Here is a 25481-nt window from a genome sequence, read left to right on the forward strand (position 1 = left end):
CATATTTGAGTCAGGAATAATAGAAACAAGGGACTGCAAGCATACTTTTCTGGTTCTCAGTATTTTTTTTTCGGATAAGAAAGTTCTTTGTAAAAATGGAAAGGGAGAGAAATCCTACATTTTAAAATTAATTTATTTATCCATTTATTTACAACTCTTCATTAAAATTAAAGCAGAATTAGCATTATTTAGGAGATAAACCTTTCTGGAATTAGGAAATCCTGCCTTGGCGGCTCAAATATTAATACAGTACACTGTCTCACCTTTGCTACCTCATGTCTTTCATCCTGATCAATCATTTGGACTGCACTGTTATGCAGCCATTTCTGGGTAGAATCCCTTTGTTGTGAATCTGCCTTTCTAAAGCAATAGTACAAAGGAAAGAAAGAAGCCTCTGGTGTGGTGTCTACAGTGGGTATTGCTTGAGAGTAAGTGGGATTCCACCAGTTCTTTCCTCCCAGAAGAGCTGAATCAGGGCTTAAGCTAATGAGATATCCCAACACAACTGAAGCCTGCCTTAAGCTTACCTTTCTTTAAAAGACCCTTTACCATGGGAAGGTGCCATTTGCTGTTTTTATTGCCTTCTAGTACCCCAAAAATGTACCCCAAAACTCCACCAAGACAAGGTTTGTTTTCTTTGAGTGAGCATGCAGCAGTGAGAGAAGACAGGCTCTGTCACTCAGAACCTAGCTCAGGACTGCCTTCAGACACCACACATGACTTCTGTGTGACTTTGTTTACTTCAGTAGTTTGGTTTACTTGTTCACAGAAGCAAGGACAAAGAAAAATGATGGCCCATTTTTCAGTGTGGGTTAAAATACTCCATAAAAACTCTTAGCAGAACTCTTTCTAGGTCTAGTTCAGCTTGAAAAGATACAGCCTTGTACAAAATGCGGTATGTTGCCTGATGAAGCTGTCCTTTCAGATTGCAGTTTATGAATTCACATAAGCCAGTGAAAAGGAACAAAGACAAATGCCTGGATTCAGTGACTCAGAAAAGACATTTTTTTTAACTGGATCCTCTCATCGCCCTTTCTTCTCATGCCAGGTGCAGTGACAGCAAAATAAATTTAATTCACAGTCCCCGTCATCCTCTGGATCTTTGGATCAGTTCTTACTCCCTCCAGGCCTCATTCATTGCTTCTGAGGATGAAGTCCTACACACCTGTCATGGTTGAAACGTTTCTTATATAATCTTCTGAATGCAGGGACTTCAAGCACATGAAATCATGAGGTTAATGCCATAGTCAAGGCTTCAACCAAAGCTCTTACTGCAGACCTGAGCTGATTTTTTTGAGAATGCCATGGTAGTGGTTAGTTCTTAACCAATAGAGGAATTGTCAAAGGTAGTGTTCTGCTTATCATGCAATACAAGAAGATGTGAGAGTTTTCCAGCAGAGTAGCAGTCTGGACGGGAGTGGCAGTACCATAGGATGAATTCCTCACTTAATCTCAGATTAGTTTTGATTTTTCTCTGTTTGTATGCAATGGAGATAAATAACCTTGCTCTGTATTTTCTACTTTGAATTACAAGTTTCTGGAGGCATGTCTTTTACCATGCATTCATGCATTCATCTGGTAGGGTTAGCTGTATTGACATCTTTTTGTGTAAAGATTAAGAATCATTGAAAGTCAAAACCAAGTGGGGCAAGCCTGAAGATCATCTAGATCATCATCTGGATGTACAGCTAAAGTAATTTCTGTTCCTCTGCTTTCGATAGAGAATAACACTGCGGCAGTGTTATTGTGTTGGATGTGTTAGATGGCTAATGAAAACTGCACAGAAATGGAAGTTATCCAGGGGAAAGCAAAATTTCAGGAGTTTAATACGCTTCACTTGGCAAATGAGTAATTTCTGCCTTGCTGTGCTGAAAGAACAAAATTGTCACATTTGTGACGATGCTACAGAAATAGAGGACTAGAAGTGCGTGCCAGTTCTGAAGAAGTTGAGAGGCAAGAGAGAGGAGATGTAGGCTAACACACACCCGTCAGTCTGACCCCTAACTGCACGCAACATTTTAGAACAAATTTTGACTGCAAGCAGAATTAAAGACATGGGAAAATGTGGCAAGAGTTTACCAAAAGGGTATTATAGCTACCTCTGGTAAGAGGGCTAATCCCATAGATGAAAAAAATACTACTAGTTTGTGACTTTAGGACAGCCTTCAGTACTGTGTCCCAAAGGAAATTGATAGTTCTGGTGGAAAAGGGATTCTCACTAGACAAAAATGTGATTACATTTCACTAATGGGGACTGTCAGGCTGCATGCTGCAAGGGGGACTATGAGGCTGAAAGATAGTTTGTAGTCAGGGTTCTTGTGAACAATACTCATCTTAGTTTCAGTTAGTGCCATTTGGAAAAGACAGAAGCCTGCTAATGACATTTGCTAATGATTAAGGGGAATCACCAGGGGAAGACGGGAAGAAGGGGTTGGTATAATAGGAATTGAATATAATGTAGTGGTACACAGATCAGGGTCATGTGCTTACAAAACCTTTTTAGTACAGTGGGGACTTCCATTCCACTTGACTTTGAACCTGGGGAGGACAAAGAAAGAGAGGAACCCCATCTTAATAGTGATTCTGAGCCACCAATTTGATATGACCTTGATTATGTGACCCAGGATATACCAGACATTTACAGTACAGAAAGGAGAGTATTTATTCCACTGCACAAGACATCTGGAGTAAATTAAATAAAGAAAAAACAGGATGATAAAAAGAATTGTGAGCCTGTCTTTAATGACAGGAGATTTTGAGCTTGGCTTGTATTACTTAGCAAAATAAATGTCAAGAGGAGATGACAGTGGGCCCTATAAATATATCAGGAATGCAAACATCAGAGGGTAAGAGTTATTTTAAGATGAAAAATAATTTGGCAAAAGAACAAGTAGGTATAACTTGTCAATAAATAATTTTAGCCTATAAATTAGGCAGTCTGTAATCTTCAGAGAGAGGCTTTCGGAACAAGGAGGAAGAGACTGACAGGTATCTAAATGCCTCTGATGTGATTACCTGCAACAGCAGAAAACTGGTGCCTCTGACCAGAAAGCCCCTTCTGGTCCTGCATTTCTAGGTTGTAGAACAATGGAGTTCCTATATGTTAATAATGCAAGTGGCAAGAGCAATGAGCTATTAATCAATAGTATTAATTAGGATAACTGGATGTTGCTTGTGACTGGATAAAACCAGGAGGACAGACAAATCTCTTCTTTGTAAGATAAAAACCCAAAGGAAAACATCTCCATCTAGGCTTGGTTTTCGGAGAAAGTTTCCCCCGATTCCCATTCATTTCGGTAGCAGCAATGTAATTAATAAAGACTAACCTGTTTTGTGGAGTTTCTGTGATGGTAAGATCAGAATCAGGTCCAACATTTGTGAATAGGTCCAGGGACGGAGTTGTCAATATTAAGATTTAAAATTTTTAAACATTTCTTAAAAAAACTGAAACATGAATTTTGTCTCCTATAAAGCTTCATGAATGTACAATGTGACTCCTGGATAGAGATCACATCAGCTCCACAGTTATTAATTTACAGGTTTCTCACTGACCTTAGCTCAGCTCTGGGAATGGTGCCAGCACAATTACAATAACTCTGAGCAGGGCAAACATAAAGCTCCTGTATCTACACTGAAATTGTGCCAGATTTTTCTCTTGCTCAATAATGGGAAGATGCATTTCTTCTTTGTTTGGTTTCAGACAGTTCAGACTAGGTTGGCCATAACAAGATTATTTCCAGCAAAAGAAGGGAAAGAAGTATACTGCCATGGAGATGTGTACATACATGATACACTTACTTCATAGATAACCTTTGGGAAGTGTGTCCCAGGAAGAGGTGTGGAGGAAAACCGAGTCAATGTGACTTGAGCTAGTCACCTGGAAGATAAATGGCAGAGTCGGGAATAAAATTCAAGGGTCAGAATCCTGATTCGGTGTTGTTTTCACTGAATCACGCTAGCTTCCCCAAGCACGTCAAGGCCCATTGCCTTCCTTCCTGTGAAGATGGGCAGCTGGACTGCAATGACACCAGGTGGAGCTGAGTGAGCTCATCACCTTGGAAAATCAGGCCCCCGGTGATTTTCTCTGATGTTAATTGAGCATCAGACCCTGCAAGAGGGGAGTTAACACATTTCCTGACCTATGGTCTAAGATAGCGTTTTCCAAACCCCAGAGTAAATTTAATGTTGCTGCAGAGGAAATGCTGATGCAATCCACCAGCAGCTGCTGCTCTCCAATATCCTCGCAAAGATACAGTGTATATCGGAGGTGTGAGAGGGTAAGTGTGTGCAAGTAGGGTATTTAAAACCCCAGCTTCTTCTAAATGGCAGGTAGGATTCCGTGTCTTCCTTCCAGGCCTCCAGTCTTCCTGCCCCCAAGAGAAGTACTGCTAAGGACTGCTCCCAAGAAAACACTGGGTACCATCCTGAAAGTAAACGCCTGAAAAAGCAGGCTTTTCATATGAGACCACCAAGGGTGTGATCACATTTTCCTATGTGCTCGATTTATGAATCCTACATCTAAAGTGTGGAAATGTGGATTCCTCCTAAGTGTGAGGGAGAATGGCAAGAGCAATGTTCTGAATAAATATATTGTGATAAGTCTAAAAGATCAGGTAATGCGTGTGTTCAAATAGGCAAATTTAATTTATGAACAGCTGAGTCTGGATGATTGAATTAACCTGTTTTAATGGATTACTGCCTCTCAGTGGAGCTGTGAAAACTGACTGCATTGTGCTTTAGTCCCTTGCTTTTTAAAATAAATCATCTTAAGGGAAAGCAAACATGTTGTTTGGTTTATATAGTGGAAAGTCTATTAATGTGGTCAGTCAAGATGGCTCTGCAGATGCACGGTAACTCATTAAATGGGAGGAAGTTAATCCTGCGCGCTAGCCTGTCTGTGCCTTGGGTGTGCACATGACACTGATGGCTCTCTGTGATTTTCTGGTGTCCCAGAAAATTCCCCCCCCCCACCCCCCCCAAATTAGTGAGTATCCTTTATTTGCATCGAGGTTGAATAGTGAAAAAGGAATATGATGATGCCATGGCAATCTCCAACCAGGAAATGGTGAATGGGAAAAGAACAGTGCATTGCTGTTCACGGAGATGGACTGGAGTTGCACTCTTGCACCAAAAGAGCTGTTTGATCATGTCACCGACAAAATTTGAACCACATCCTAATCTTTTGACCACTCCGTTTTGGAACTTTAGTCTTTTAACCTGTTTCTCATTCTTAAAAAATGCAAAATCATTTGGTGAAACCTGCCTTGTTACACACCACAAGTTGTATTTTTCAGTCCTCAACACGCCACAGGAGTTCGGAGTCACCTTTCTGCACGATGGCAGTGTCAATTATCCATCAGCCCACAAAGAACATTTCAGATGCCCCCAACTCCCCTCCTACTGCCACCCCGACACTGTCAGCTGTGTGGTCACCTGCCACCCAAATCCTGTTGCCTTTCCCGTCCCGTTCCTGTCCTCAGCGCCGTACCCACCCTGCTCTCCCCACTTGGCTGTTGACATTTCCACTCTTCCCCCTGCAAGCATCGCCCTCCGCTCCTTCTACACAGAGACGGGGTGGGCGGGCCCTCAGGGAGATGGGCGGAGCTTGCTGCGGTGTGCGGGGCCGGGTGAGGTTCCTTGGCCGAGCGCCGTCGCGGCCGCGGTTGCCGGGTGACGGTCGGTCTCGGCGTGCCCCAGCGGCCCCGGCCCCGGCCCCGCTGGTAGGTAAGTGCCGGCCTCCCCCCGCCACCGGCAGTCAGCCCCGTGCAGAGGGGTCGTGCTTCCCGAGGGTGGGGAGGGCAGCCTGGAGGTGGCTTTGTGCGTGTGGTAGCGACTGGCTGAGGGGTGGTTTCCCCTGTGTTACCCACTGTTTACACACGTGTGTTTAAGGGCCTTTAAGAAAGGCTTTTGTGGTGAGTGACCACGCTGAGTGTGTGCGGTACACATCCAGTGCGTCCCAGGGCTTGAAGGCCCCACGAGTGTGCATTGGTGGAAAGCACCTGAAGGTCTCTGTTTACATTGTCATTGATGTTCACAATGAATCTGGTAGGTTTAACAGCGTGTTTAGGTTTTGTGCTTTGGTGTAGTTCTGAGAAGAAAAGTGCTGATGAGTAAATAGTCCCGGGCCCTTGCAAGCTGTAGAAGCATCCCTGGGCATTTCATGTTGAGAGAACGCGGCTCCTCCATAGAGCCTGCTCTGCTTCTCCTGAATGACTGGAGACCCTTGCCAGTGCCAGGTTTATAGGCTTCAAGCTTTGTTCAGATTCTTGCAGAAAGGGCTCAGGTATGGTCCTTGTCCTGCTTATGGCCCCTCTGTGCTGTGGAGAATGGTTTGGGGATGAACCCCCAATCAGCAAGGCACTCACAATACCTGCCCATAGTTTTAGCAGACACTAATTGGTTAATTGGTATCTTAAGCTCTCCCTTTGGCCTGTCTGTGAGGCTGCACCCATCTTCTATAGAGATTGTTTCCTGATGTAACTGTTCCTGCTCAGCTATCACTTTTCATTCTGACAGCTTTTACCACGCAAAATTTTCTGATGAGAAATACAGTGAAAATGTATTAAATGTTGAATTCAGCCTTTTACCCCACGCTAGTTTTCTCTAACACAGATACAACTTACTCCTACAGCTAAGGAAACAACTGTTATTTGAGTAAACAATTTGTCAGTGAATAACTGTTTTTGCAAATATGTAGATTCTTCTGTATCAAATTCTTCGTGTTCTCATGATCTCCTTGGGAAACCGTTTTCAGTTACACTTTTCATTAAGCTCTTCTGGGCTGCGCTGCTTCATATCCTGTTACGCTTCTAAGATCTATTGAGCATGGAGTTCTGCTGCTACAGTGGATGAAGTACTCCTTTATTATTAATTGTGGAATGCTCAGACTCTCTGGGTTTGGTTTTGGTGGGTTTTTTTCGGTTTTGTTTTGTTTTTATTGTTTTGTTTTCTACTGAAGGTTGTGTTCTTATTGTTGTTTTAGCAGGATATGGAGCAACCAAATGAGAAGTTGCACTGAGTCTCTCTGTTCAAGATAGATGGAGATGAATAGCTGTGACTAGTAAATGAAAATCTGCACAGGAGAGGAATGGGAAATAATGCCAAACAGCAGTGGCATTGAAAGAAAAGGTAAAATAATTTCAAATGTACAAAATATTTCAGAACTTTTTTTTAATTACCCTCCTATACACTTTTATTTCACAGAATCGTGGAATGTTTTGGGTTGGAAGGGACCTTAAAGATCATCCAGTTCCAACCCCCCTACCATGGGCAGGGACACCTTCCACTAGAGCAGGTTGCTCAAAGTCCCGTCCAACCTGGCCTTGAACACTGCCAGGGATGGGGCATCTATGGAAGCATCAGCTTCTCTGGGCAACCTGTGCCAGTCTCACCACCTTCATAGTGAAGAACTTCTTCCTGATATCTAATCTAAATCTCCCCTTTTTCAGCTTAAAGCCATTCCCCCTTGTCCTGTAACTGTATGTCCTTGTAAAAGTCCTTTTCCAGATTTCTTGTTCAGGTTTTACTGGGGAGGGAAGGGTGGTGATTTATTTATTTATTTATTTTCCTCTCCCTGGCCTTTGCATTCTCTGTCTTGGCTTTAACACTGCGAATTACTGTGCTCCTATATGTCTGACTTCTCAAGGGATTGATATGTGGATATGTCCACCTACGGGCAATTAAATTTGTTCATTTAGTTGTACTCTCCAGTCAATGGAAGAGAGAACAGGCTCATGGCCTGGGATGCCATCAGCCTGTTCTTACACAACTCAAGGGACCTGATCCTGTATAAAAGCAGGATTTTGATTCAATGTGAGACCAGATGTGAGTTTAGCACTGGACTGAAGTGATATTATTGTTTATTTTGATGATGAAGCATGTGCTTATCTAACTGAAGCTCCTTAGAGAGCTTAAAGAAACCACATTTATTCTCTGAGTTTGAAGTCGTATATAATTTAGCGCTGCAAAATAGTAACATTATGTAATATACCATAAATTTGGGATTGCTACATTTGTCACTGGTGGAAACAGTTTAATATCTATTCAGGAGAAATTATGAAGAGGTTATTTTTTTTTTTATCAGAAAATTCATGAGCTTTTCACAGAAATTAATTTAGTTACATCTGCATAATTTTAATTTGCTAGATTCATATGTTGGCTTGAAAAACAATTAGGAGCAAAACCTGTTTTATATCAGTAGAGCTACAAGTACTTGCTATAATACAAATCAGAAGACCAGATTTGCCATGGCAGATATAATAAAGGCTAATATAGCAGTATTAAAAGGAAAAGACTGTGGACTCTGTCCAGTTCAAAGAAACATTGTCTGATATTTTAAAAAAAGTATTTCAGAAGGCACTCATTTCTTTGATTGTAGTGTCTCACATCAAGAAGCAGTATTTGAAGTATAGCATAATGCTGGCTGTTTATCTTACATTTTTTGTGTCTTAAGTTTATATTTTTTAGAGTTACTAGCATGAGTAGTGCTTGGGTATGTTTTTATTTTATTTTAATAGAGTATCCACCCAAGCTCAAAGTGATGAATGTGGGGGAAACAAACATATATAGAATGAAGAGCTTCATGTAAATTATTGCTATTCGGGAAAGAGCAACTGTGGTAGTTCTCTGAAAATATCATCTTGCAGCTAGCCAAAGACAAAGAGTGTTAAAACTTTGAAGAAAAGGAGTCGAAAACAGTGACAATTCATGTACTGTCTCTGTGGCCATTATCTTGAATCTTGAGTTCAGTTTTGATCATCCTGGAGGGTAAATGGCAGAACTGAAACCGTTTCTGTGAAATACAACAAAATAGGAAATGGTAAATGGACAAAATATACGAGACTTACCAGCTAGAAGAGGAGATGAAAAAGGAGATGGTGCAAAAGAAAGCTATAAATTAATGAATAGCATGGACATATGGATGAATCCTCCATAATTCTATCTAACTGCTTTTGACTTTATTTATAATTTTAGCCTCCACAACAACCTATGCCAGTGTCTTCCACAATTAAAAATAAAATGATGCAAAAATACACTTTCCTCTTTTTAGAAACCGATTTCTAATAAAATTCCTGATGTTTCTTTAGTCGTTGGGTGACTATTTGTCATGTCTTGAGACATGACAAATCACTGCTTATCTATATATCTCCCCGGCTGTCGAACACAACACACCTTTTGGCTTGGGAAGTTACTGAGGAACTGATTGCTAGAAATTAAAACAGTGTGTCAGTGGAAGGATCACTTTAGACTACTTCTGCTTCTGTTACTGTTTTTTAAGCATCTGTTTCTGATTACAGTAGCTAGCTGGACATCTGCCTTGATCTAGGAGGACAGTTATAATTCAACCTCATTAGTAGCCTATATTTAATTTGCGAAGTTATTTTTCTGCCCTTGCTAAAATTTTGGGAATGTTTGTTAGTAAATAAGTTCCTGTGCCATCTTCCACTGTTTACTATTTTCCTATGAGTTCAGCTAGAATTAATCTCTTTTTGTACAATGTATCCCATGTGAGCAACACATTGGAAATCAGAAACATCCCAGTGTTGAAAATGACTCTCCAAATGGCTTTGTAGGCCATGGAATCTCTTGCTTCTATCAGCTGAATTACCTAATAAAATGGACTGAAAATTGTTTGGGGACAACAGAGCACTTTGAAACTCATGTTTCAATGCCATGTATGATTCATTTTCATCCTGCACAGAAGTTTGGATTTCAGAGGGCTCATAAAAGCAATTCAGCGGTAGCCAGAAAAAAAAATCTGGTTTCATTGTCCTTTTCTTAGCTGGAATCTGGAAGTGTTTCTAAATGGTGGATACTAAAAGTGCTCTGAAGACCAAAAACGTAGTTTTTCTTCTCTGCAGCTTTGGACTGTCACTTAGCCCTGAGTCCATGGGTTAGAGTGGCCTGTGAATGAGCAGCCAACGCTATTGGAAGCTTGACCTGAGACTGTGCTCACCTGTGCAGGGAGACACTGAGCTCTTTGTGTCTCAGAAAACTGAGCTGCACTGTCATATTATTATCCTAATGAACGGAGAGAGCCTGCAAGATCTTTGGGCATGTGGGAGACATGGGGGAAGGTGCTGGAGAGAGACCAGTATACAGGTGATTTACCCAGCTTCTTCATGGCAAGGTGGGAGAGCGTCAACTGATGTGGAAGCCTCTTGCCGCAGGTAAAGGCAGCAAGGCTAGGTTAGAAGCAGTATTTGTGCAAGGTGAGCAGAGTTTACATGTGACAGGAAAGGATAATTACTCTAACACTAAAGCAAAACTAAGTTTGCAGTGAGAGAACTTTTTTTTTTTATTATTTGTCACTTCTTTGCAACAATTGGCCCTGCCTTGTATATAGTATTTTTTAAAGTGTGTGAACTCTTGAGTCTACGTGGGACATATTAGCTTATTCTTTGGCTCTCATCACTTACAGAAGATTAATCTCAAACATTTTGTGCCGTGTGACCACCAGTGGAATATGGTACAAAGTGTGCAAATCAGCTGAAAAATTAGTTTATTCACTTGCAAAAGCTTTGTTAAATAAGAAAGTACCTTTACACTGGTACCAGAATAGATCCAAAGGCCTCACCCACCAGCACTAACCCAGGGAAATTATTGCTTGGGTGATGAATTAGCCCTGAGCCACTCAAATCTTGATTAATTTTTTTTTATTCCCCCCTAAAATATGATTTCATCATGCTGCTTCTTGCTTTTTAAATACATATACTGCAAGCTATGTGCTGAGACAGTATTGATTATTTTTCCAGATGTTAAATATACATCATAAGTGGAGAGCTCCCTGAAGGTACCTTTTCTTTTAACACACTCAGACTTGCATACAGAGTGGTTGTAGGATGTGCAGAGCACATCTTGGGCACATGCGCTGTCTGACTGCTTTTTTTTTTTCAGCCCAGCTCCAGAAGTTCAGAAATAGTATGCTGGGATTCATATTTTCAACTCTTCTCAGTTAAATTGGGAGCTAAAAAAAGATACAATTTGAGCAAATTTTACTTAAGTGTGAGCGTTGACCTATGGGACTTTGTGTAACATGGCTGATGAACCTGGTTGTGGACCACCTCTTGCATAGGTGTTGTGGTGAAAGAGTACACATCTGGAGGAGGCTGGTGGGAATGCTTTTATTGATACTTTACATTATACCAGTGGGTGTCTTGGGTTAGCCCCATGATGAACTCCTCTGCTTGCTCTGAGTAAAGTTCTTCATGTGAATGTGTCTTTTTCAGGACTGGGACCTAAATCCTATGGTGCTGACTTAAATTTACTCTTCAGGCTTGGAGAGTACAGATGTCTGCCCATGGCACGAAGAGGGGCTTGCATGCCTTAAAATTTGTCTTGTTTTCTTAAATATATCTGTTGATCTTAAAAAGATACTGACTCTGCAAACCCTTACTTTGTTCATGTCCTTCCTTGACCTGTCCAGTAATATGCGAGCATCTGCAATTTAAGTAATTGCTGAATTAGGCCTTTTGAATGCAAGAAAGGTAAATGAAGGACCTGGCTGATGTTTTAGAAAAAAACAGTTGTTTGGGTTATATCCAATAGATATTAAGATAACCTGTGGAGTATTAAACATGAGATCAAATCTTAATTCAGCCTGACAGGATGCACTTACCTGTACATTCTGTCTTCTGAAATAAGAATAGGATATCATATGTAAAGCCCCAAAAGAAGGATATTAAGCATTTCCTGACAAAAGACTTCATTAAGCTGATGCTGTGGTTTAAATTAATATCTGTACCTTGGGAATAGTTTAAAAGAATAACATTATAGTTGAGTACTTTTTATTCTAACAAAGCTGAAAGTGTAATGTTAGAATTGCCTAAACTAATTACTTTCCCTGATCTTCTGCTCCAGTGACATCTACATTTAAGGCAGGATCTATGTGTGTGACAAGCACAGGTACGCTGATTCCTGTGTACCTTGGCCTGAGCTATCCATGGCAGGATCCCAATGTAAGGACAGGAGAATTTTAAAAAGAGCAGCCTTGTTTCTCCCTTATTTAACATGTGGACACCGTTAGATTAAAGCTTGTGGCCATAAAGAACCAAACGTAGCTTCCTGATCCCTGGCTAGCCTGCTGAAGTTAAAGTAGTGAGAGACTTATTCTTCTCTCTCCCACTAACTGAAATGATGATAAGATCATTTGGCAGCCTTCTAGCAGTGAACATAGGCACCTTGGGGCTCTGTTTTTCCATAACCGCTGTTGTTCACCACCTATCCCCCCATTTACCCCCTACTTTGCTTTCCTTAGGCTGATTGTGGGAAGGAGTGGCGGCAGACAGCAGAAGAGCCTCTTGAGACATTTTCTTGCAGCAGGAAGTTCACCTATATGAGAAAAAGAAAATCGTCTCAGTCTGTAGCGTCTTGCAGTTTCGCTGAAGGTTTTAGATAATCCATGTTCATTCATAGCCACTGTCTGTAGGCTTGCACTGCAGAGAGTACCAATGAATATTTGTAGCCAGACAGAAATTGCCACTGATCCCCTCACGCCACAGGACTCTAAAAGCCAAACACAATTGTTTGGACACTGGTCTATTGTTTCGTTGACACATAAGAGCACATAAAATAGAGTGATCTGCTTTTTACCCTGCTGTTGGACAGCATTTGACAAGCTAGCTTCAGAATTATTTAATTTAGAGGCATATCCAGCACACATGATAAAGAATTTCTCATCACCTTACAATCTCCTCAGCAGGACTTGGGAAAGTATTATATATCCTGCTTTTTTAATACATGTCATTTGCAGATATATAAAGGAGAAATGGGTAGCATTTAAATACATTGCCTTTTTATTTATTACTGCTATGGTTTTTTTAAGATTATGAAACACCTTTTATTGCAAGCGTGTTGGCTCAAACCTGGTCTGGGTTTGTAGCATGCATTTTCTTCTCTGGGATCATGGCTGCTTTAGCTCCCAAGAACTTTTACCGAGGACTGTATGGGACATAGATCCTGAGGCTCGCCTACCATGGTCATGGCAACTGTAGAGTAGGATTTACATGTACTACCAAGGGACTTTCTGGCACTTAAATAACAACGAGACAAATTGGTACACTTGCTTTATATTTGCAAATTTGGGTGCTTGAACTAAAGCCTCTAATTGACTAAACTGTTAAATAAACCCAGCATTGTAAGCATTTGAGTCATTCAATGTCTTTGAAGTCAGTGAATTTTTGATTAAACAGGATATTGATATCATGATATTTCAGCATTCTTATAAGAGCTGTTTTTTCTTTAGTGGGGCACACAAGTGGAATATTTATGTATGCTCTTTATAGTGTTTACATGATCCCTTGATAGTAAAGCAGCATTACTGAAGTAGTCATTATCTCCTTCTGCTTAACAAATACAGAAGATTAAAACAAGATTGTTTTGTCCTATACAGAAAAGATTCACATTAATATCAGGTCAGATGTTTTATTTTTCAACTTTTTAGAAGTTGCACCTGCTAAAATAGACTGATGTGTTGCAGGATGCTTTGTATTACATAAATGTAGCAGGAACTGGTTTTGCCATTAGGGGTGGATTATTTTAACAGTAGTTTCCTGATGACATCATAGTAAATTCCAGCTGCCCAAACAGTTATTTTCCAGAAGAGGTTATCTATAGTGCACTTGCACAAGATTACGCTTAAAAGGGCACTCATAGTTCCCTTGGGATTTATAAACCAAACTTTTTGTCAAATCCTTAGTAAACACAGAATTCTTTGTTTTCCTTCTGTGGCAGTGGTAACAGTACGGGCACTGCTGTAATTTGTGATTCTGGATTAAAAAAATAAAAACTACATTATGCAGGGCAAGAGAAATGGAAGTCTGCAGTGCAAGCTTCTTGTTGTGAAGAGCTAGATAGCACAATGGTTCTCAAATGGGGTTTTTTTCTGGAGAATTTTTAGGCTGGTGACATAAAGCTACGAGCATACAGATTGCAGTACCCTACCTGAACTGGCAATCCTCCCTGTCCACTGAAGCTTTTTGAAGGCATGGGAAGCCACAGAACTAGAGGATGCTGGTTGAGAATCTGGCCGAAGGGAGTAGAGATTCATTCTTGTATGAGATGTTAATATATAGTGGTATATTTCTTTCCTATAGTAAATCTGGATTGATTACTGTTGGTTGTTTTTTTGTTGTTGTTTTTGTTTTTAAATGGCAATGTATTTGCTTGGACAAGCTCTTTAGCTGATGTCTTAGCTGCATTAGAAATTATCATGCCTAGTCACACTACTCAGAGAGTCTTTCCCAGACTTAAGAAGCCATAATTAATATGAAGTCAAACATTTCTGGCAATTGCTGTATTTGAAATGCAAAATAATATATATTTAATGAGAATACATGATCCCATCATTGACTCTGATAAATCTTGTAGCAGGAAAAGAAAACCTTGGAGTTTTACCAGTTTGTTGGACCCTAAGAACATCAAATAACTATTTTCTGCCAATTTCTGTTTAGCAAATTACAGTATTCTGCAGGAGTTTGAATAACATGTTGTTCCAAGGATCATTTAATTTTGATGATAATCTTTATTAGCTGCATTACTCTATATAGGTTGCCAATGTCATGCAGTTTTTGATGAACTTTCACAACATGTATGTGAATTGAATAGCTTACCATCATCACGCTTGCTTTGGGAAGGGGAGTGGCAGCAGTGGGGAAAGTTGGCAGATTAACTGTTTGTAGGATTCAAAATCTTCCATCTCACTGCTTTGGTCACTGATTTCTCCTGCACTCACTGATTAGCGCTTCTAGTTATCAACATGTGCAAGAGCCTGCAAAGTCAAGACCTATGATACAAATCCTGCAAAATCTAATTCATTGATTTCTTTCTCTTCTCAATGTTCACATGCAGGAATGCAGGACAAAACACCATGTTTTTTTAACCCATTTTCTTTCCTGACACTCTCATCTGCTTACTGATATTGCTTTGCTCTCCCATTGAATTTATTGAAGGTTTTCATTAGGTGCATTTAGCTTCCATCCTTGTTGGTCCTACAAAGTCTTGCAGCAATGATCTGCGTTACCATTGAGAGTATAGATCCAACATATATCCAATGCAGCCATCTTCTCTGTGGAGTAAATCTTCAGGTTCATGACTTCTCAGACCTCTTTAATGACAATGAAGTCTTTCCAGTCCCTGTAAACTGTCCTGCTGAGGGTGATACTAGTTTGGGTCAGTGGTTGCTTGTCCTGTGCATTTGACAGAGCCATAGATTTTTGTCATAGTTTGACCCCAGCTGGCAACTAAATACAATGCAACTCCTTGCTCACTCACACACACACACCTCCCAGTGGGATGTGGGATGAGAATTGGGAAAACTGTTGAGGTAAGAACAGTTTAATAATTGAAATAACGTATAAAATACTACTAATAATAATAATGAAAGGGAAATAACAAAGAGAGAGAGAGAAAACAAACAAAAACCCCCCAACAAACAACAGTGATGCCTGGTACAATTGCTTGCCACCCACTGACTGATGCCCAGTCTGTCCCTGAGCAGTGATCAGCCCCTCCTAGCCAACTCCCCCCAGTTTATGTACCGAGCATGATGTGCTGTTGCATGGAATACCCCTTTGACTAGTTTGAGTCAGGTGTCCTGTCTCTGCTTCTTCCTGGCTTCTTGTGCCCCTCCTCACTGGCAGAGCATGAGAGATTGAAAAGCCCTTGATCAGGTAAGTGCTACTTAGCAACAACTAAAACATTGGTGTGTTATCAGCATTATTCTCACACTAAATCCAAACGCAGCACTGCACTAGCTACTAGGAAGAAAATTAACTCTATCCCAGCTGAAGCCAGGACAACTTCTCATTGCTTTTTGGTATTATGAGTGGCTGAGGTGGCTTTACAGGAATGGTTTTACCTGTCTCAGAAAGTCAGGTGGACCTGACAAAAATGAGCAATCCAACTCCTGTATCTGTAGGGGGACAAGCGTTGTGCTGGGCCCCATTCTCACTCCTACGCAGTGCTGGAGATTTCAGAGGTTTACAGATTTTTATGTAAGATTGGTACCTTACCACTAGGATTCCTCCACTCTTAGCTTTTCTGTATTCCTCATTTTGAGGATGTTATTTTGATCCATGTTCAGGACAAGATTCCTCTCTGGAGAAAGTTCTGAAGTAATGGAAGCATGTGAAAAAAAAATAGTTTTGTTTGCTGACAATAACTCAATTTGATCCCAGACAATTTGTAATAAAAATACTTTTCTTCTCACTAATCCAACTTTACAATAATTACAAACAGCAGGTCAATAGCAGGAGCTATGGAATTGGAAGTGTTACTCAGATATTAAGCCACAAATTGATCCCCCTGTCAAACCTTAAGTAAGTGCTGTATCAACACATATTTCAAACACTGGAGGGTGTTCTGAAATGTAATAGTGATGGACTGAAATAATTTGTTTTATGAAAGTGTATTAACTCTTCACAGACTGAATCTACACAATCCTGCTGTTACCTCATTGTGTTTTGCGCTCACACATTACATCAGTAATTTCTGACTATTGCTCCACTTGGATCCAATAACATACGGGATTATTTCTGGATAATCACAATCCTCACTTGAATTAGAAAGAACCACCAGTACTTGCATGGGATCCAACACATGTGCAACTGTCGAAGTATTCCAGCATTTATATGGCAGATATTCTAATGCAAGTCAATTATTGACCAAAATAATTCTTTCTTAGGAAAATAAAGACAACACTGGAAGACCTTCATAGAGTATAAGATTCTTGAATTTCCTTGGACAGCTGATGACTGCTGCAACTCAGTGTACTGACTAAATCATACTGATCTGCTGTAAACAATGTAGAGGAAAAAATCTGAGAAATTATAGAATGCTTTGGAAAAAGAAACATAATAGAAATCTATGGGTTGTAGCGCTTCTTCCAAAAACTAAGACACACTATTTTTTAGATCTCTTTTCCCTCTTAATGGGCAGAAGTAGGAAAGTTGTCCTTATACTATAGGCATGCTGAGGTTTTAGAAGCTACAAAGGTCAATGCTCAATTCACTTTAGGTGGTTTTTTTATAAGCCGTTAAGAAAGATTGAAAAGAGTAATGTGTCTGAAGAATTTCTTCTTGAATATGTTTTTTAAGCATTGAATGTTGCTGTGGCTCAGGCATCGCACATTTGAGAAGTCAGCTTCTCCTGTAGGAATGCTTGTAGTGATCTGGGAAAAACAGTTGTTGCTTTCTGTGGGTTGCCTCTTCCCTGATGAGCACATGGAAGGAGGATATGGAGTGTGAGGTTTTGGTTCCTCTCTTCCCAGTGCTAGTAGATCATGCAGGGAGAGGTTTGGTGGTTCATTAATTTTTTGTTCTAACTCTTCTTCAGGTAAGGGCTGCTATTTTTTTTCTGACAGTATCGAGTCTTTTGAATTTCTTTTGTTAGTGCAAAATTGAAGACTTCTGACTGGCCGTGAGTAGTCAGAGCAAGAAGCCTGTTTGGTGTAAACCTCTCTCACCTGCTAACCAGTCAGTCTTCTTGAGTAGAGATGACTAGCTGAGCAGTCAGAACTTCCATTTTACCTAACAGAATTCACTCCTGTGTTCAACAGTTTATTAGTATGAGGGGGAAGGAAGGTGGTAATTCTCAGGGTCTGGCCACCACTGAAGCCCTGTCAGCCAATTATGATTAGCTTGATTATTTAATTACTTTTCCAGCATGAAGAATAAGTACTGCTTCACAATGGAGAACAGAGGAAAACTGCAGGTGTCCCTTCAGCAGAGTGAGAAGGCTTTTCTCTAGTCTAGCCTTTTGTTGTTACAGCAATGTTTCCAGCTGTGATACTTCCTTGCTGCCAAGTAGTAGTAAATAGCTGTATAAATCATAGTAATGCTTGTACCATTCGGGTACAGCTGATTTGCTTTTTGACTCTTAACAGGTGTACATATGCTTATTCTCATATTTCAAAGTTAATTGTTAATATTTCTGTGAAAGGAATAGCTTTGGGAGTTGAAGAATGAGCACTTCTGAACTGCTTTATCTTCAACTTTGTATTTAATTCTCACTTGAAGCATACACGGTTTTGTTTGAATTGTATTTTAATATTATTTTCTCCAAGACTTTCTTCAGAACTTGAAGTCAGTAGCCATGGCCTGCCTGACCAGAGGGCAGTCAGTAACAGTGCAGGTATGTTTAATTTAAGACAGTAAATACAAACTGCTGCTGTCCAAGCTACCTACAGGCAGAGCTCAAAACTCTGCAGAGAAACGGTGGCATGTCTTGGTGCTGGCACTTGCAGCCTAGATCCTGGCAGAGTTTTGCTGTGTGCTGTTTCCAGAGAAGACTGGAAAGGACTAGTGTCCTGGTTTGCTGCTTCTTGACTTCCTTCTTTGTAGAGAGCCATAGGTATGCCTGGCTTTTTGTATAACTGCAAATGATAGCTTGCTGTAAAAGCTTACACTCAAAGCTGAATGAGACGTGGGACTACAATAGCTCTTGAGGGTGAAGAAAAGGAAGAATATATGTTACATAATGCATTGGGTTCTTTCTGATTAAAGAAACCTGTATCTCCATAGCCACTTTCTGACTTGGAATGGGAGTCAAAATAGATTTTCCTGAAGGGAAAATAATAAATACAGGGGAAAAAAGCAGACCACATGTTATCCTTTTATTCAGAGAATATTGAGATGGACCTGAAGTGGAATCCTGGCAGAGTTTCTCATCTGGACTCAGCTGCAGACCGAGTGACTGATTTGAGTTGGCGAGGCAACCTAAATCCCAGTCCACTGATTAAAGATGATGGAGAGCTACTTGTGGATGAATACCTTTCCCCCAGGAAACTGGTGAGTAGACATGCAGCTTTTTAATGAAGTAGAAGAGGCAAACTGGCATACACAGAGCTGTATTAACTTTCCAACTGCCTTTGTGATGATTGCAGATTGTTGCATATCTGACAGTTAGACTTCTGCATAAAGTAGATTCTGTCTTATGGAAATTTATCAAATGCTTGTCCTCCTTTCACCTTGTTTCATATAAAAAATACTCCCGGTGTGAATGCTGCTATCTTTATTGCTAGGTTTCTTGAAGCAGCGTGAAGAAAAGTATGGGTAGCATAATTATAATTTAAACAGATCTCATTAATGCCATCTGAAGTACCTTGAATCTTAGCAGAAGAAAAAGCCTTTTTACATTAACCTTGTTCTAGAGATTGGAAATGTAACTTTAAAAGCACAACTTTTTTCTGAATTAGTGAAATCTTCTGTCCTGCTAAGAAGCCTATTAAAATATTCTGCAAGTGCTGGAAGTACTTTCTATATATATCAAAGTGTGTGAAATTTCAAAGCACATTTGAAAGCCATGTTCATTTTTGACAGGAGGGAAATGATTTTGGCATGCAGCCTGTTGAAAGAGAATAACATGCTGAAATCTTCATGAAGGAATTCACTTTGCAAAATATTTGTGAAGGAATACTTGATTGTATATTGTGCTGTATTTGCTCAGGACTAATTAAGGGTAAAATCCTTTGGGATGAGTAGGGGCTGAGAAAATAACCTCAGTGATTCTTGCTAAAGGAAGGAAGAGGTGAGAGCAGTTTCTGTGTTGCAGAGTTGTGTAGAGCTTAGTGAGGAAGAGCTGGGGCCAAGGCTGTGGTTCGGATGCTTCCAGCGGGCAGGATGATGATCACTGTAACCATAATCCTCTGTGCATCCACTGCACCGGTGGAGAGACACTAGCTTCTGCAGGGGCATGTTCCAGCTGCAGGTTTACACCGCTCCCTGACTATACACCAGCCACAATTTTAACTGTGTGCTGGAGATTAGACAGCAAGTTATTCTCAGAACTGCTCTTAGCAGCTAAGTTTTCTAGTGTTTATAAAATGGTTGGAGATGTAAAAGTCACTTTCTGCAGAATGTCTATTTAAAGCATTCTGAGGAAATTTGATATATGATCTTATGATGTATGCCGCTCACTTTCTTTTGGCGCATATGAACCTCTGACAGCTTCTTGATCTTTTGCTAAAATCTGGCGTATAGTTTGGCCGGTCTAACGTGTTTGTGGCCTATAATACCCTGTATAAATCCAATGGCAAGCTCTCAGATTAGTCTGTTTTCTTGGGGCATGAACCAAAGTCCATTAGAGTTACCAAAAGAGCTGCCCTCTGACTTCAATAAACTCTGAATTAAACCCTTAGGAAGTTCTTTCATTGGCAAGAAATTCTGTTTCAGAAGCTCTGCTGCTTTTAGTTCACAGTAAGTTTTAAGTGTACGTAGTACGTACCCACATCCTATGAAGTTGTAGTTCATTATTTAATAACATTTTTTTAAAATACAGATCAGAAATTAAATTCTCCCATAATTATAGGCTATTGTTAAAAATGGGGGAAAAAACCTTTGCTATTCATATGTACCTTCTTGAAATTAATCAACCATTGCTTCTTTAAGATTGTGCATATTAACATTTGTAAGGAATTCCATTTCAAAAAGTCTTTTAAACTGATGTACACTATCCTACCAGTTTTTCTGGACACAGTTATTTGCTGGCCCTGGAAACCAACATTTGTGTTGGCACAGCAGGGATACTTCCTGCTCAGAGGAAAAATTATATGACATTGTCAAGGAAACATTTAGAGTGTTTGTAGCTTGTTTTAATAACTTATCCAATATATCTATTCTTTGACCTTTATGTTGATCAAATGAAAACTGCTGCTTCCATAAATTTACTTCCTCTGGATTTGCAAATGTAAAAATAGAGACACTGTTCAAACATTTAATCAGAAACAAGTTTTCACATGCGTATTTTTTAGGGAATCTCATGCCATTGGTAACCAAATGGTTTGAAAGGTTGTTTTGCTTAAATCAATACACTTGCAATATCTTCTTGATTGTCTTCTAGTTGTGAGTATTTTAGGAGTTATTGATTGTATTTGCTGAAGTGCTCTGAGAAGGAAATTAATAGATTTTTAAAATACAAGTTCACTAAACTAAGATTCTTTTACATTCAAATAAAGACATAGGCCCCAGTTCTGCAGTGTTGTGTAGGCAGATTTCTAGAGGTTCCTGAGGAATGTTTTTGTTCTGAGATATATACTCAGCTTTACTCCTTGCCCTTGCAGTGTTCTGTCTTGCACCAGTTCAGTTTAAACTTGGGGAGGCTGGAAGGTCTAGCTGTACAGAATCTGTGAAGACTGGGCACCTTGAATTGTAGCCCGTGGCCTTATCTCTACCTGCACATTTTACTACTTTTTCCCTTTTTTCCAGGGATATGGAAGTCTAGTAGTGAAAATGTTAGCAGTCCTCATTATTGAGGTCTTTTTAAAAGGTATGATACTATATTCCTTCTTTTTACTTTTCTTTTCCCAGTTGCCAGGTTGTTTTCCTCAAAGAGAGGAAATTTTGGCTCAAACTGACCCTTTTTCTCTTTTGTTTTTCCTTTTTGCCTCCGTGGATCCTGTTGCACATTACAAAACTTCCACAAAACCACTGATCCTTTTCCTATTCTCTTCCTCTCAATTCTGGATCCTCACCTCACTTAAATGTTATGCTCACTCACTATGGGATTTGTGCTCTTCTGTGGCCTCATTTCAGCATAAGGTTCAGTTTAAAGCCCTGTGTGATTCCATATTCCCATTATGTTAATCTCATCTTGAGTAGTTTCTGCTTGTTGCCATCTCTCTTGCTGCAATGTCATGTAATGTCCTTTTATTTTTGAATACTCTTCATCCAAGCCACAGGTCAAAAGCTTTTTATACAAGGGTTGGTATCATTAGATGTTCTTTTTATTCTTTCTGCTATTATCAATGTCAATTTTCTGTTGTGCTGTGTAATCTTCGTCTCTATGAATAGGCATTCTTGCTTTTCCATTTGTACCTGGCCAGTAAATATTTCCAGCTCCCTGCTCTGCCTGTACTTGTGTTGTGCATTCATGTTGTTGACAAATGATGCAGGGTGAGCAAATTCCCCATTCCCCCTTTATTCTGAAAACTGGCTATTAATGTGCAATACATTGCAGCCCTAACATTGTTAGGGCTGTGGCACAGATTCCTCATTAAGTGTGGAGGAACTGAAATTAAGGGCTTCACCTGTCTTGAATCAGATTTTTATTGTGTTCTATTAACCCCCATCTCCTTCCTGCCCTTTGCAAAGGATCTTTTCCTGACTTCCACAAAAAGCATTCCGATTCTCAGAATAAACTCATTTTACAAGGTCAAATGATCTTCCAGATATTGTCATGTTATCACAACTAATCACATGTGTGTGTGATCTTTAGAGAAGAAAGGAAGTAGTATTCTGATTTCACTATTTAGTGATCCTGCTCCAATTAATCATGTTTTCTAAACTTACGAACACGTGTTCGGAAGTGGTGTTTAGTTTTGTTGCTCAGGAGGTTAGGGTGTATTTCATATGGTATGCACTCATCCTCAGGGGGACAAGAAAATCCTGGAGGGTCCTGGAACAACAGACTGGATTCCTGCTGAAATGACTCAATCGTTTCCTTTTTCCCTTTGCAGAAAGTTTTCCTCTTAGTTTCAAGCTAAATGGATTTGAGGGGGGAAAAAAAAAAGGTAATAATGGAAGCAAGTGCAAAATTGTGTTAAATTAAGTGGAGTCAAGGAGATGGAAGTAACTGACCAGATTTGGACCTGCTGAATCCTTTATTAGAATTATTTGAATTGTATATTAATTTCAAAAATTAAACCTAAAAGACTTGAAGGGACCTCTGGAGGTGTTCCAGTTCAGTCTTCTGCTCAAAGTGCAGCCAGCAAGTTTCAAGGTTAGATCAGATTGGTCAAGGCAGCAGATAGTAGTAAACATAATACTGTGAACAGGAAAAAAATTACAAAGCCTCATTTGGTTTCAGAGCTTTTATTTTATATGTTCTTGTCCTAACACAAATGCCTTTACTGTAGTTAAGGCTTGTAGTTGTTACATTAGTGTTCATCCAGCTACTTAGGCATCGGATGTTTTATGTTCAAATCGTCACATCAGAAACCTTTATATTTATATGCATACACACACATTTGCATGCCTTTATATGAAAACTCCAGATTTTCATTTGAATACAGTCACAGCTGCTTAGCTAACGTAAAATGGCAGATTACAGTCTTGAGTTTTACATGTTCAGTGACACAGCACTGAGCACTGGTTGTAGCTACTTATGCATCTAATTGCTAGATAGGAAAAAAGAATTAATATTAGGTATGGCTTTTTTAATACCTATTTTTCTTTTAAAGTAAATCTTTAAAAGAAATTTAGAGCAAAAATCAATGTAAGAATATTTACTATCATGTCCACTCCTCACCTAATTCAGCACATAATTGAAACTGAGCTTGTTTCCTCCTACAGAAATGATACAGGCTATTTCTGAGAGATCAGCAAACCTCCCATAAAGTTTCTGGTGCCCCACGTGCCCACTGAGGTTTGTGACAGTTAAGAGATCTCTCAGCAACTTGCAACATTAGATCATTAATGCTGGTTTAAAAAAAGGTGTCAGTACTGTGAATCCCCTGCTCGAGTCAGTGAGGAGCTGAACTGGAGATGGCAAGACTAGGCAAGGGCCCATCCATGTAGATCTGTTGGTGTAACTTGGAGGCTTTGGCATGAGAATAAGGACATCTTTACTAATGCATCCACCACTTAAATTTCACAATTATTGCCCTCATCTATACTTTTCATACAAGCCAAGAAGATCTCTTTATCACAGATTGAACACCTAGTTAATCTCTTCATCTGAGCTGAAAGAATGTATTTGTATGTATATGTAGAAAATATAGCTAAATATTGTAACTATGGGCATCTGCAGCATTTAGCCATTTTGAAAAGAAGATTGCATGTGGGACCACAGGGAAGTTCTGTTCCGTCTCGTTGGAAATCCCTTACTTAGAATCACTTAAAACCTTGTTAACATTCTAGTAATTTTCTTCTTAGAAGCAATATTTTGTCATACTTTCAGCAACATTAGGGTTTTTGTGCAGGGAGAGATGGGAATTCAAAATAAAATCCCTACAAAAAGCAATGAACACATGAATGGACATGATTCTGGTATTTCCATACAGGTGTAGTATTAAAAGAAAATAAGCTCACCACTCAGGAATTCCTGTCTTAGCCAAATTAACCAGGATCAGAAAAATAAACACACAGCTGGAAATGCTTCTCTGACAGCTGCACACAACATGCTCTTCAGTAACCTATCTACTTTTCTTGGAGTATGTGAAAAATCTAGGGAAGAGGGAAGAAAACAGTTGTATACACCAGCTTTGATTGAACAGATATTATTTGCCAATTAAGGAATTTACAGAGTTGCAAGTGGGACTTGAACTGAGTTTTCCAGCATTCCCAGATGACTGTTCTGCCAGTTGGGAAGCTTTGCAAGCACAAAAGTATTTTTCACTTGCTATTTTTTACAGAATACTTATTGGCTCTTCTTGTCAGTCAGAGGAAAAGCTTTCCAAACTAGTGCACACTCTCCTCTGAGATGTTGGCCAGACATTTTGCATGGTGGGAATGATTTGTGAGCCATCATGGAGTTGCTTCTTAAATTACTGGCTAAATTATTTACCAATATGTTCTGCATGATCTCATGTGAAATAATTTTACTCCTATTTTGAAGGAGGTGCAAAAAGATAAAGAAAACTTTATCTGCTCTTGTTTTACTCATCAGGTATTAATCTTCAAGGAATAGTGCAGTGCTTTACCATGGAAATTTATCTTCTCAAATAAACAAATTTAGGGTGAAGTTTAATGCTTGCTGTCAGGCCACCTTCTTGAACATCATGTGCCAGAAAGGACTTGATGTTTGATTCTTCAGAAAACATCTTCCTTCTCTATCTAACTGATACCTACCTTGCTGGGCAGGCAGTAGATAGGTGGCAAGCAGAATCCTCTTTGAACACCAACAATCAGCCTGGAATTATAGTTATTTTTTTCAAAGTTTCTTTTTGCTGTAAAATAACTCTGAGTATATCCAATTCTTTGCCTAGAACAGATCCTTGGTCCCGTTTTTGTCTGCTCTACATTGAGGCTGAGCAGCTATTCACAGACAAAGAAATCCCTAGATGGCACAGCACCTTCATGTCTGAGCATTCCTTGGGGACAGGCAGAGAGACATTCTGTTCCTGGCTGTCAAAACAGCCCTTTGAGCTGTGGGCAGGCAGTCATTACCTGGAGCCACAGTGGAAAACCTCTGAATTAGTGCAGTAGCCTGCCCTAGGCCTGGCATGGCCCTAGGAATGAAAAGATTCAGAGCACCTTAGCATCGCTTTAGCCTTCATGGTGCCAGGTATCTCTATCCAAGCTGATGATCCCTTCAGTGTTTTTGGCTTTTTTTTTTTTCCCTTTTACTACTCAATAGCAACAAAATTATTCTTAAATATCCTTCCTTTCAAATTTTGGTGAAGGTTCCTGTGCTTTGGTGTTAAACTACAACATAAAAGGGAGATCCTGCTAAATATGTGTCATCTTTGTTTAAATGTTTCCACATCCTTCCCTAAATCTCCTTCATTCCTGGTGCCAGAATTTTAGCTGTGGCACATGAGAGATGTC

At 39.7% G+C, this 25481-nt stretch overlaps 1 protein-coding gene across 1 annotated transcript in view; it reads left to right on the forward strand.

Annotated features, from left to right (window-relative positions):
• Positions 1-5635: 5635 nt before the first annotated feature.
• Positions 5636-25481, forward strand: part of LRRC56 (leucine rich repeat containing 56) — a 67944-nt gene continuing 48098 nt past the window's right edge. Inside the window, exons 1-3 of the mRNA XM_030484646.1 lie at positions 5636-5724; positions 6983-7128; positions 18619-18785. Coding sequence (XP_030340506.1) covers positions 7065-7128; positions 18619-18785 — 231 coding nt within the window. The 5' untranslated portion in view covers positions 5636-5724; positions 6983-7064. The remainder of the gene's footprint in view (positions 5725-6982; positions 7129-18618; positions 18786-25481) is intronic.

This window comes from Strigops habroptila, chromosome 4 (assembly GCF_004027225.2).
Source record: "Strigops habroptila isolate Jane chromosome 4, bStrHab1.2.pri, whole genome shotgun sequence".
NCBI classification, from domain to species: domain Eukaryota; kingdom Metazoa; phylum Chordata; class Aves; order Psittaciformes; family Psittacidae; genus Strigops; species Strigops habroptila.